The 13,815-nt window shown below is 40.3% G+C and overlaps 1 protein-coding gene across 1 annotated transcript in view; it reads left to right on the top strand.

The window, feature by feature from the left end:
• The window catches only part of NLRX1 (NLR family member X1), a 56,492-nt gene that overhangs the window by 28,881 nt on the left and 13,796 nt on the right, over positions 1 to 13,815 (top strand). The window contains exons 2-5 of the mRNA XM_053691355.1: positions 2,260 to 2,368; positions 2,443 to 2,503; positions 3,562 to 3,650; positions 13,093 to 13,709. Of these exons, the coding sequence (XP_053547330.1) occupies positions 2,272 to 2,368; positions 2,443 to 2,503; positions 3,562 to 3,650; positions 13,093 to 13,709 (864 nt within the window). The 5' untranslated portion in view covers positions 2,260 to 2,271. The remainder of the gene's footprint in view (positions 1 to 2,259; positions 2,369 to 2,442; positions 2,504 to 3,561; positions 3,651 to 13,092; positions 13,710 to 13,815) is intronic.

The following is a 13,815-nucleotide window of genomic DNA, read 5'->3' on the forward strand; positions in this document are numbered from 1 at the left end:
GCACATCTTGTGTGTGTGTGTGTGTGACACAGGCTGAGGAAGCACATCTTGTGTGTGTGTGTGTGACAAAGGCTGAGGAAGCACATCTTGTGTGTGTGTGTGACACAGGCTGAGGGAGCACATCTTGTGTGTGTGTGTGACACAGGCTGAGGGAGCACATCTTGTGTGTGTGTGTGTGTGTGACACAGGCTGAGGAAGCACATCTCATGTGTGTGTGTGACACAGGCTGAGGAAGCACATCTCGTGTGTGTGTGACACAGGCTGAGGGAGCACATCTCGTGTGTGTGTGTGTGTGTGTGACACAGGCTGAGGAAGCACATCTCGTGTGTGTGTGTGTGTGTGTGTGTGACACAGGCTGAGGGAGCACATCTCGTGTGTGTGTGACACAGGCTGAGGGAGCACATCTCGTGTGTGTGTGACACAGGCTGAGGGAGCACATCTCGTGTGTGTGTGTGACACAGGCTGAGGGAGCACATCTTGTGTGTGTGTGTGTGTGACACAGGCTGAGGAAGCACATCTCGTGTGTGTGTGTGTGTGTGACACAGGCTGAGGGAGCACATCTCGTGTGTGTGTGTGACACAGGCTGAGGGAGCACATCTTGTGTGTGTGTGTGTGTGTGATACAGGCTGAGGGAGCACATCTTGTGTGTGTGTGTGTGTGACACAGGCAGAGGGAGCACATCTCGTGTGTGTGTGTGACACAGGCTGAGGGAGCACATCTTGTGTGTGTGACACAGGCTGAGGGAGCACATCTCGTGTGTGTGTGTGTGACACAGGCTGAGGGAGCACATCTCGTGTGTGTGTGTGACACAGGCTGAGGGAGCACATCTTGTGTGTGTGTGACACAGGCTGAGGGAGCACATCTCGTGTGTGACACAGGCTGAGGGAGCACATCTCGTGTGTGACACAGGCTGAGGGAGCACATCTCTTGTGTGTGTGTGTGTGTGGCACAGGCTGAGGGAGCACATCTTGTGTGTGTGTGTGACACAGGCTGAGGGAGCACATCTCGTGTGTGTGTGTGTGTGACCCAGGCTGAGGGAGCACATCTCTTTCATACGTGTATGCGTAATACTGACAAGTTGTGGGTCTCTATTCTTGTGTGTGTACAAACAGTCCAAATTGAGCACAGCACAGAGGATAAGGAGTGCACATAAGGCCAAGGGTACTGCCAGAACCCTCCAAAAGATATGCACAAGAATGACAAAGGTCTCCAGCACTCCAATATTATTAAAAGGAAATTTAATTAACAAATATTAGCAACGTTTCGTGGTCACAGCTCCTTACTCATGCTTTATATACATTGATTGAACACAGTGGCTTTTAAATGCTCTCTGTATGGTGGCAACAATTAGTATTGCAAGCTCTAGCCTATATATACAAACTCTAATCTGATACAAAGTACCACTCTAAATATAAAAACATTACAATGATTTAAAATACCTATGATGTTGCAGCTAGATGAACATATTTAATGGAATATAGTACCTTAGACCCAGCTAGTGTAGAAATATATGCATGCTGTTTATTCTTCAGAAAAAGCAGGAGAGATCATAATCCTTATGTAGCCAATTGGTGGATCCACCACATTTCCCTTTGTTTCAGCTGACGCTCCCTGTCTAACCCACTCCTGTTAGGTTCAACATGGTCAATAATTTGCCATCTCATTTGGCAAATACTGTGACTTTTCTCAATGAAATGGCCAGAGACCGGGGCCTCTGTATTTTGACATCTGATGTTAGATCGATGTTGGCTCATCAGGTCTCTGGCTATTCTTGTGTGTGTGACACAGGCTGAGGAAGCACATCTCTTGCATATGTGTATGCGTAATACTGACAAGTTGTGGGTCTCTATTCTTGTGTGTGTAATATACTGACAGCCTTAGGGGTCCCCCCTGTTGTGTGTGTCTATGTGTGCATGATACTGCCAGACAGAGATCCCTACTCTAATGTACGTTTCTGTATGATACTAAGGTCCTAAGAGCCTGATGTTCACAAACTCGCTGGCATTGAGAGAAATCGTACAAAATCTTGAGTTTTTTCTTTTTTAAAACATTATATTGTAATGTAGGTTTCTCTTCTTCACATTCAGAACCCCCCAATGTTAGATTAACAGTTCACAAGGTAACATTTTCCTTTCTAAAACTGTGGGACCTCACAGTATTGACAAAACCTCTTAGATCATTTCCCCAGACCAGAGAGCTCAAAAGTATCTGTGGTCCTAACAAAACAGTATGTTGACTTGATGCTGTTTCTGTCTCCAGGTCCAGTTTGCTATGTGGCCGCTGCCATCTGTGTTGAGAGAAATGCAGTGCCGGCCAGTGTCCTGTGTAGGTTTGCTGGCAAGAAGTGAGAGGCTACTCACAGTGACAGGTGAGCATGTGGGATATCTCTTTGATGTGAGCATTGCAAAGCTGTGTATGTTTATATACTGTCTGGTTGTTCAGATAGATCGCATTGCCAACCGAGGAGAAACCATCATTCACTACACGGCAGAACCTCAAGCAGGTGAGACCCTGTATTCAGTTGCCTGTGGGCACATGGTAGATCTATTAGTGAATTGTAGAGTGTTGTGTGACTCAAACGTTTGCAAATAAGGGATAGTATGTATCTAGTTTGCATGGAGTTTTAGGTGTATGAAGTGTCTGCATTGTTTGTGCATAGGGTGTTTACAGTATTTAGTCTGGGTGTGCAAATGGGGGTTGCTGCCTTTGTGTCAGTTTGTTTATTATGGTAAAAATTTAAAACAAATATTTGTAACACGTCACGTGCATTCCTATCTAGTAAAAGAGAATAAAATGGTTAAGATTTAGCAGTTGTTATTATTATTGTCATCAGGTATTTGTAGAGCATCAACAGATTTTGCAGCGCTGTAAACATAGATGGAATACAAGATAACATTTATAGGGATCAAATGGGTAGAGTGCCCTGCCGAGAGTTATTGTGGCGGTTTAGGGGTTAATAGTTTAGTGGGCTACTTTGCGGTATGGGTTGTGGCGGGTTTAGGGGTTAATATTGTAGTGGTTACTTTGGGTGGGGGTTGTGGCGGTTTAGGGGTTAATAGTGTAGTGAGGTAGTTTACGATGTAGGGATGTGGCGGTTTAGAGGTTTTTGAGCATTAAATGCGTTTGCGTTCGCATTTATTTTCAACTTGTAATACGAGTGGACATTGCTGCTCAATGCCGCCCATAGAAAATTTGGGGAGTGTAAATTACTGAAAGTTCGCACAAATTTGCGGTAATTTAAAAAACACGCTACTTGTAATGTAATATGGATAAGACTAGAGCATAAAAAACACTGCAATCTCGTGATCACGTTTACGCTCCTGCGCTAGCGCTCTACATGTAATCTGGCCCATTATGTTTAATAAGTGTGTACAGTACAAGAGAAGCTGTATCTGTGTGATGTTGCCTGCATGTGATACTCTGTGTATAAGAGGTGCACTGTGCATGAGACACTGGGTGTCTTTAGAGAACCATATTTACCATTTGCAATGAAAAATTGGTTTAGTCTAAGGCCATGTATTGAACATAACATTTATTCTCATTAGCACCATCTCTTCACAGGGCAATTCCACACATATTTCTCTCCCCCAAGACTCAAGGGCCATTTTGGAGCTTTTCAGTATGGAGATTTTTGAGTGGCGTAACCACAGGTAGGTATTTACCCACAAGCAGCAGCTGTGAAATGCACATACTTATATACTCTGCTATAATGATCAAACTCTTGCACACCCAATACTGTTGTCTAGTATATGCCGATCCTGCCACTCATAGTACAACACACAGATACCCATATCTATCTCTTATAAACATCCATATTTACTACGTCCAGGCAAACGGATTTGAGACATTTTAAAATCAGTTAAACTATTTATAAAGGGACATGAAACCAATTTTTTTTTCAATGATACAGAAATTTCCAATGTACTTATATTATCACAATTGTTTTGTTCTCTTGTTGAATAGATATCTAGATACGTAGCGTGCACATGTCTGCAGCACTACATGACAGGAAATAGTGCTGCCATCTAGTGTTCTTGGTAATGTATAACATTGTAGCAAAACTGCTGCCACATAGTAATGCAGACATGTGCACACTCCTGAATTTAGCTTCCTGCTTTTCAACAAAGGATAACAAGACAAAACAAAGAACATTTGATAATAGAAGTAAATTGTAAAGTCGTTTAAAATTGTATGGTCTATCTTAATCATGAAAGAAAAGTTTTGGGTTTTATGTCCCTTTAAGATGCTTGTGATAGAGTTTGCACTTTCTGTGGCTATTTTGCGGATTCTCTTAAACACACCTGGTGCATTTCAATATTACCCCTTTTTTTTTTTTTTTTAGAACTAGATGGTGTCTATTGTAAAACCGTCTCCAACGCAGGGGATTTTTCTCCTTCTAATTTGGTATCTGTTTCTCTACTTGTGGAACTTGGAAATGCCTCAACATTATGTTACTAAATAGAGTTTTAATGACTAAGAATGTTTTTGCAACATCTTGTATGATAGCGTGCATATGAATTAATTCCACAGGCGGTAAATTCTGTTTCCTGCTACTGCAATGGCCTGTATACCTTCAGTAGGTATTATTCAGGCTGACTTTTGTCTCCTATTTACACCCCCTCTGACACGTGACACACCTTTTATTCAAGAAATGTTTGGACTGTGGTCATAGTGTTTAGTGGTCTTGTTATTCAGAAGTTAGTGAGGACAAGTGAGGAGGGCTAGTGTTTCCTTGTGGAAGTAGGCAAGGGGTGTGTTGGAGAGTTCCACTTGTATTTCTTTACTCTACTTCTGGGTGGGGTGCCCCTCCTGTACCCCCTAATTTGGTCCTTTCCCATACCTCCCAATATTTCTTGAAAACAATCTGTAATGGTGGGTTGGTGGCTTAGTCAGGGGGATCTGGGTGCAGAGTTATGACAATCAGAGGCTGGAATTATATTGTTGAGAGAGGAGTTGGACAGTGAAAGGGTGGGATTATTTGAAGACTTTGATAGAGCTAGGCAGTCTTTGGCAAACCTGGGCCTTTAGAAGGCCTGTGTGAGATGTGGAAGAGAAAGCAGACAGAGCTCCCAGACCAGTTGACAGGTGGGGTGGCAACTCTGCGGTCTTTCCCAATTGCTAGAAATGACTAGGTTTTAGGTTGCATATTCATTATTATTAGGCTTATGAGTGATAATGGTTTTAGTTCCTGCACCGATATCACACTCTTCCCTTGCAGGTGTCTATATGTTACTGCACACAGTAATAGTTAAAGGGACAGTCTATACCAGAATTTTTATTGTTTTAAAAGATAGATAATCCCTTTATTACCCATTACATAGTTTTGCATAACCAACATATTAATATACTTTTAACCTCTGTGATTATCTTGTATCTAAGCCTCTGCAAACTGCCCCTTTTTTCAGTTCTTTTGACAGACTTGCAGTCTAGCCAATCAGAGCCTGCTCCCAGATAACTTCTTGTGCACGAGCACAGTGTTATCTATATGAAATACGTGAACTAACACCCTCTAGTGGTGAAAAACTGTTAAAATGCAATCTGAAAGAGGTGGGCTTCAAGGTCTAAGAAATTAGCATATGAACCTCCTAGGTTAAGCTTTCAACTAAGAATACTAAGAGAACAAAGCAAAATTGGTAATAAAAGTAAATTGGAAAATTGTTTAAAATTACATGCTCTATCTTAATCATGAAAGTTTATTTTGGCCTAGACTGTCCCTTTAAGGGAGTGCAAGCTGAGTCCATTGAAAGTTATCCCAATAAAGACAAAACCTAAGTGATGGAAAACTGTGTTGGAGTTTTTGCATTGCTTACTGTCAGCCTGGGATTCTTTATTTCACTCCTGCAGTGCTCATTACTTCTGTAAAGATGAGTGCATTAGCCTTCTACAAAGCATTTTTTGTTTTTCTGTAATTAAAGGAACATAAAACAGTATGAACTAACATAAGTTTATAAATCTATAATGCAGCAAAAGCTTACCTGCAAAACGGTTTCTGTTTTAACCCCCATCAACCCTTTTAATTCAGTCATAGTTTTGTTTGCTGCAAGCTTCCCCCTGATCATTTCCATATATGGAAGGTGCTATCCAGGCCATAGCTTTAGCAGAAAGCACATGTGTACATGCACGGTAGGGGGGCGAGTCACATGACACATGAGTAAAGCAGTACACAGTATAATGCTGCAGCTTTCACAAAGCATGTGACATTATTCCCATGGAAACTAGTAAGCCTTTTGGCAACAAACAATAGCAATACCTGCTGTTCCTCCTCAACCCCCTTACTTGCATAAGTAATTATCATTACGTGCACACTTTGTTACATGATACCACAGGGATTGGAGTAGGACACGGATAAGGGGGGTGGCGCAGGCTACACATGGCAACACTAAAGTGTAAGTAATTTTGCAGATTTGGAAATTTTATTAAAATACTTAAGCTTTTTTTTTACACACAGTTTTACCACAGTTAACCCTTTTAGAATATGCACATAACTCAAAATGTTTTATAGCACTTTAAGTTACAAGAAGTTGAGGGTCCAAGCACTTTAGCAATCCCTACAAAGAGTATGAATTAAGAAAGTACTTGGGTTTATGATCTTTGTTGTATTTCTCGTGTATACTTATGTGATAATTCACAGCAGATGTAATATCTTCTCATTGTATGCCATATTGAAAATAATTTAAGAGTCTGAATCCTGTATGTTTTGGGATTTTTATAACACTCAAAAGGGAAAACAATTCTCCTGCCAACTCCCTATTATCACCCTGTAGTGGACAAAATCTAATTAGTTTCTATGTTATCTAAGGTCCTGATTTACAATTATATGGAAAGGTACCAGGAAATCTGTTGCATAGGATAACTTAGAAATTGGGAAGATTTTTCCTAACTGGGTGAGTTCTACGAGCTTGTGTTGGACTATTCTTAGAAAGCAATGGGCTAAACAGAAATAAAACTTACTAAGCAGTACATTACTAGATAGTAGGTAAGCTTAGAGGACTCCGTTATTGTTTATTATCCCATCTTATTATAATAAACTATGTTATGCTACGTGTTGAATCAACTGAATAGCATATTTATGAAGAGTTTTTATCACAGAAATAAAAGGGACATTTCTTTAAAAAACAAAGGAACAACAATTAAAAAATAAACTACTATTAAATATTTAAAAAAATCAGTATATAAGGCAGTACAGCTCAGAAAGGTAAGAACCTTCCACTCTATCATTGGAAAAAGGAAACGGGTGTATAACTTACATAACATTGTTTATATAGGTGCAGAAAACACCTTTGTTTTGAAAATGTTTGCAATGGATTAACCCTTTTGTGCCGGGTTTAACATGTCTACATCGGAACAACTGTTCCGATGTAAACAAATTGAAATCTCGCGATTGTGCACGTGATCATGAGATTTCAATGATGGGATCGCGTCAGGGGGGTGTCTCTATGATGCTAGGCACGCCCTCTAGACTGCTCTCCCATCAGGGAAGCGCCAGTGGCTTCAGGAAAGCCAAGCGGTTAGGACTTTGTATTCCATCCTTCGGTGCTAAAGCCCAGCAAAATTCGGACGGAATACAACGTCCTAACGACATTAAAAGGTTAACATGTTATTTACTGCAATTTTTTTGTTGATAGCCCGATTCTACCCAAATCTAAAGTTATTTGAAGGAGCCAATCTGGACTTGTTAGAGACAAGAAGCCCGCATTTTTTTTCTTTCATGATTCAGATAGAGCATGTCATTTTAAACAACTTTCGAATTGACTTCTTTCATCAAATCTTCTTTGTTCTCTTGGTGTCTTTTGTTCAAAAGCAGGGGTGTAAGCTCAGGAGTGTGCACGTCTGGATCACTATTTGGCAGCAGTTTTGCAAGAATGTTATCTGTTTTGCAATAGCACTAGATGGCAGCACTATTTCCTGCCATGTAGTGCTCCAGGGACCTACCTAGGTATCTCTTCCACAAAGAATACCATGGGAACAAAGCAAATTTAATAACAGAAGTAAATTGGAAAGTTTTTCTTTTTTAATTGTATGCTCTGTCTGAATCACAAAAGAACATTTTGGGGTTTCCTATCCCTTTAATACAGTAGACAAGGCTATCCACAATCTGTTGTTTTTCAGTTCTACTCTCTTGTGAAGCCAATTAGGGATAGGTATGTAGCAGGGTTAAACTTGTGATTTGAGCCATGTGCACTACCAGTTCTCAGAGTTGGGAAAACTTATGGCTAGATTACGAGTTTTTGTCGGTAAGGCTGAGCGGTGCTAATGAGCCTTTGTTTCTCACCGCTCACTTAAGACAGCGCTGGTATTACAAGTTTTCTTCAAGCTGGCGTTAGCCACAAAAAGGTGAACGTTGAGCAAAATTTAGCTCCACATCTCACTGTAATACCAGCGCTGCTTACGGTAGCGGTAAACTGGCTAAACGTGCTCGTGCACGATTTCCCCATAGGAAACAATGGGGCTGAGCCGGCTGAAAAAAAACCTAACACCTGCAAAAAAGCAGCATTCAGCTCCTAACGCAGCCCCATTGTTTCCTATTGTGAAATAAATTTTATGTCTGCACCTAACACCCTAACATGAACCCCCGAGTATAAACACCCCTAATCTTACACTTATTAACCCCTAATCTGCCGTCCCCGACATCGCCGACACCTGCTTTATATTATTAACCCCTAATTTGCCGCTCCGGACACCGCCGCCACCTACATTATACTTATGAACCCCTAATCTACTGCCCCCAACATCGTCGACACCTACATTATATTTATTAACCCCTACTCTGCCCCCTCAACGTCACCGCAACTATAGTAAATTTATTAACCCCTAATCTGCCGCCGCCGCCAACGTCGCCGCCACTATAATAAATATATTAACCCCTAAACCTAACTCTAACCCTAACCCCCCCTAACTTAAAAATAATTTAAAATAATCTAAATAAAATAACTACAATTAAATAAATTATTCCTATTTAAAACTAAATACTTACCTATCAAATAAACCCTAAGATAGCTACAATATAACTAATAGTTACATTGTATCTATCTTAGGGTTTATTTTTATTTTACAGGCAACTTTGTATTTATTTTAACTAGGTACAATATTAACTATTTAATAGCTACCTAGCTAAAATAAATACAAAAGTACCTGCAAAATATATCCTAACCTAAGTTACAATTACACCTAACACTACACTATCATTAAATTAATTACCTAAACTACCTACAATTAATTACAACTAAATTAAATAAACTAAATTACAGAAATTAAAAAATAATTACAATTTTTTTAAACTAATTACACCTAATCTAATCCCCCTAATAAAATAAAAAAGCCCCCCAAAATAATAAAATTCCGTACCCTATACTAAATTACAAATAGCCCTTAAAAGGGCCTTTTGCGGGGCATTGCCCCAAAGTAATTGGCTCTTTTACCTGTAAAAAAAAATACAATACCCCCCAACATTAAAACCCACCACCCACACACCCAACCCTACTCTAAAAACCACCCTATCCCCCCTTAATAAAACCTAACACTAACCCCTTGAAGATCACCCTACCTTGAGACGTCTTCATCCAGCCGGGCACAAGTGGACCTCCAGAGGGGCAGAAGTCTTCATCCGATCCGGCCAGAAGAGATCCTCCAGAGGGGCAGAAGTCTTCATCCAGGCGGCATCTTCTATCTTCATCCATCCGGAGTGGAGCGGGTCCATCTTCAATCCAGCCGATGTGGAGCATCCTCTTCAAACGAAGTCCAACTGAAGAATGAAGGTTCCTTTAAATGACGTCATCCAAGATGGCATCCCTTCAATTCCGATTGGCTGATAGGATTCTATCAGCCAATCGGAATTAATGTAGGAAAAATCCTATTGGCTGATGCAATCAGCCAATAGGATTGAGCTTGCATTCTATTGGCTGATTGGAACAGCCTGTGGTTATCTATTAATGTCACCACAAAGCCAATAGAATGTGAGCTCAATCCTATTGGCTGATTGCATCAGCCAATAGGATTTTTCCTACCTTTATTCCGATTGGCTGATAGAATCCTATCAGCCAATCGGAATTGAAGGGATGCCATCTTGGATGACGTCAGTTAAAGGAACCTTCATTCTTCAGTTGGACTTCGTTTGAAGAGGAAGCTCCGCGTCAGCTGGATTGAAAATGGACCCGCTCCGCTCCGGATGGATGAAGATAGAAGATGCCGCCTGGATGAAGACTTTTGCCCCTCTGGAGGACCTCTTCTGGCCGGATTGGATGAAGACTTCTGCCCCTCTGGGGGTCCACTTGTGCCCGGCTGGATGAAGACGTCTCAAGGTAGGGTGATCTCCAAGGGGTTAGTGTTAGGTTTTATTAAGGAGGGATTGGGTGGGTTTTAGAATAGGGTTGGGTGTGTGGGTGGTGGGTTTTAATGTTGGGGGGGTATTGTATTTTTTTTTACTGGTAAAAGAGCTGATTACTTTGGGGCAATGCCCCGCAAAAGGCCCTTTTAAGGGCTATTTGTAATTTAGTATAGGGTAGGGAATTTTATTATTTTGGGGGGCTTTTTTTATTTTATTAGGGGGATTAGATTAGGTGTAATTAAGGGACACTGAACCCAAATTTGTTCATTTGTAATTCAGAAAGAGCATGCAATTTTAAGCAACTTTCTAATTTACTCCTATTATCGATTTTTCTTTGTTCTCTTGCTATCATTTTTTTTTAAAAAGAAGGCATCTAAGCTTTTTTTGGTTTCAGTACTCTGGACAGCACTTTTTTTATTGGTGGATGAATTTATCCACCAATCAGCAAGGACAACTCAGGTTGTTCACAAAAAATGGGCCGGCATCTAAACTTACATTCTTGCATTTCAAATAAAGATACCAAGAGAATGAAGATAATTTGATAATAGGAGTAAATTAGAAATTTGCTTGAAATTTCATGCTCAATCTGAATCATGAAATTAAATTTTTGGGTACAGTGTCCCTTTAGTTTAAAAAAATTGTAATTATTTTTTTATTTTCTGTAATTTAGTGTTTTTTGTACTTTAGTTTATTTAATTTAATTGTAATTAATTGTAGGTAGTTTAGGTAATTAATTTAATGATAGTGTAGTGTTAGGTGTAATTGTAACTTAGGTTAGGATTTATTTTACAGGTACTTTTGTACTTATTTTAGCTAGGTAGTTATTAAATAGTTAGAATAAATACAAAGTTGCCTGTAAAATAAAAATAAACCCTAAGCTAGCTACAATGTAACTATCAGTTATATTGTAGCTAGCTTAGGGTTTATTTTACAGGTAAGTATTTAGTTTTAAATTATTTCATTGTATTAATTTTATTTAGATTTATTAAAATTATATTTAAGTTAGGGGGGTGTTAGGGTTAGACTTAGGGGTTAATACCTTTAATATAGTGGCAGCGACGTTGGGGGCGGCAGATTAGGGGTTAATAAATGTAGGTAGGTGTTGGCGATGTTAGGGAAGGCAGATTAAGGGTTAATAATATTTAACTAGTGTTTGCGAGGCGGGAGTGCGGCGGTTTAGGGGTTAATACATTTATTAAAGTGGCGGCAATGTCCGGTCGGCAGATTAGGGGTTAAAAATTTTATTTAAGTGTTTGCGATGTGGGGGGGGGGCTCGGTTTAGGGGTTAATATGTAGTTTATGGGTGTTAATGTACTTTTTAGCACTATAGTTAAGAGTTTTATGTTACGGCGTTAGCCCATAAAACTCTTAACTACTGACTTTTAAATGTGGTAGGAGTCTTGACAGGAGAGGGTGTAATGCCGACTCGTAATACCGGCATTAGGCAAGTCCCATTGAAAAGATAGGATGCGCAATTGACCTAAGGGGATTTGCGGTATGCTCGAGTCGCGGAAGAAAAGTGAGCGGTACACCTGTACCTGCCAGACTCGTAATACCAGCGGGCGTTAAAAAGCAGCGTTGGGACCTCTCAACGCTTCTTTTTAAGGCTAAAGCAAGACTTGTAATCTAGGCGTTAGTTTCAGGCATAAATTACAGGTTAACAGGGGCAAAGTAAAAGTATACTGCAAAACTGTTTACTATGCATAAGGAAACATTTTATATTACAATCTTAGGGGTAGATTTAACAAGGGCCGAATGGAGCCTTTAGGCTCACCGGAAACGGCAATTATGAAGCAGCGGTCTAGAGACTGCTGCTCCATAACTTGTCCACTGCCTCTGAGGCCGCGGTCTTCAATCTGCCCGATCCTATACGATCGGGCTGATTGATACCCCCTGCTCTGCAGGGGGCAGCATTGCACAAGCAGTCCACAAGAACTGCTTGTGCAATGATAAATGCCGACAGCATATGCTGTCGGCATTTATCGATGTGCGGCGGACATGATACGCTACATTGTATCATGTCCGCTCACACTTGCATAAATCGGCCCCTCAGAGTGTTTACTGTTCTTTTAAATCCACTCTCAATTTTTAAACCATGTTCAATTTCTCTGTTTTATAGTTAAGATCTTTCACTGTACCCTGCTGATTCTCTAATGTATCACTTAGATGGTAAAGGGTACCATATTGTAGAATAGTTTGATTAAACTCAGTTTTACTAGATTTAGCAAGACGATTACCTGGCTAGGACAGATTCACACATTGCTTGGTATCACACAGGGGGTTCCTGACTTAAAAGCCAAAAATTAAATATTAATTCTAACCCTAAACCTCTTGTGGTAGACTTAAAAGGAGATGAAGCACTAGATGTTTGTTTTGTGATTCAGACAGAGATACAGTTTAGGAAAAGCATCACATATACTCCTGTTATTAAATTTCCTTCATCCTCTTGGTATTTGTTGTAGCTTAGTATACCTGGGTAGGTAGTTTACACGTGACTGGAGCTCTACATGGCAGCAAAGTATATTGGAAAGTTTTCTTTAAATTTGTATTCTCTGTCTGAATCATGAAAGAAACATTTTGTTTTTCATGTTCCTCTAACAAGTAGAGGTTAATAACGTAGGTAATGTGGGCTGATAGTTTAAGAAGTACTCAAGATGTTCTTTACCACTTTCCTAAAATTCAGGGGGGGAGGCTAAATTGAGAACACATTTAATTTGTTTTATTTCTTATCTCCATTCTATTAAACAATTTTCTTCTCAATCTCCCAGACGCAATTCAGCAGCACCGCAAACTTCTATCCAAGTGGTTCAGTTGTTTACCCAGTGAAGAGCGACACTTTGGCCCATCATTTGCAATAGATTCCATTCATGTGGATCCTGTGATCCGTGAGAGCTCCCTAGAGGAGACTTTGCGCCCCCTGTCTGACCTCTCAATACAGAGTCAGTTGCAAAGCCCACTCTGCCCCAGGAGTATATCTGTGTGTCAGCTCTTTCGTCCTAATGCCTCTGGGCAGCAAGTTCGGAGTGTGGTTCTGTATGGGACTGTGGGTACTGGTAAGAGTACCATGATTCGGAAAATGATTTTGGACTGGTGCCATGGACGCAATACTGAATTCCAGCTGATCATCCCTCTGTCCTGTGAAGATCTGTCCCAAGTCAAAGCACCAATCTCATTGTCAAAACTCATCACCAGAAAGTATCTTCATCTGAAAAATCTAATTCCAACCCTGTCCCAACACTCTAGGGTTCTTTTTATACTTAACAGTTTGGAATGGATGGACCTGGACTTCAGGATGGCAACAACGGAGCTATGCAGTGACCCAGATGAACCCTTACCACCCTCTGCCATCATTGTGAACTTACTGAGAGGATACCTTCTACCAGAAGTAAGTGAAAAGAAGGAACAAAGTTAATGGAGAAAAATAAAAAGTGATACAGAAGAGGGAAGTTGAGCAAGGTAAGAGAGACATATGTAGGTTTAAGTTAAAAAGA

This window comes from Bombina bombina, chromosome 8, assembly GCF_027579735.1.
Source record: "Bombina bombina isolate aBomBom1 chromosome 8, aBomBom1.pri, whole genome shotgun sequence".
In the NCBI taxonomy this organism is placed as follows: Eukaryota; Metazoa; Chordata; class Amphibia; order Anura; family Bombinatoridae; genus Bombina; species Bombina bombina.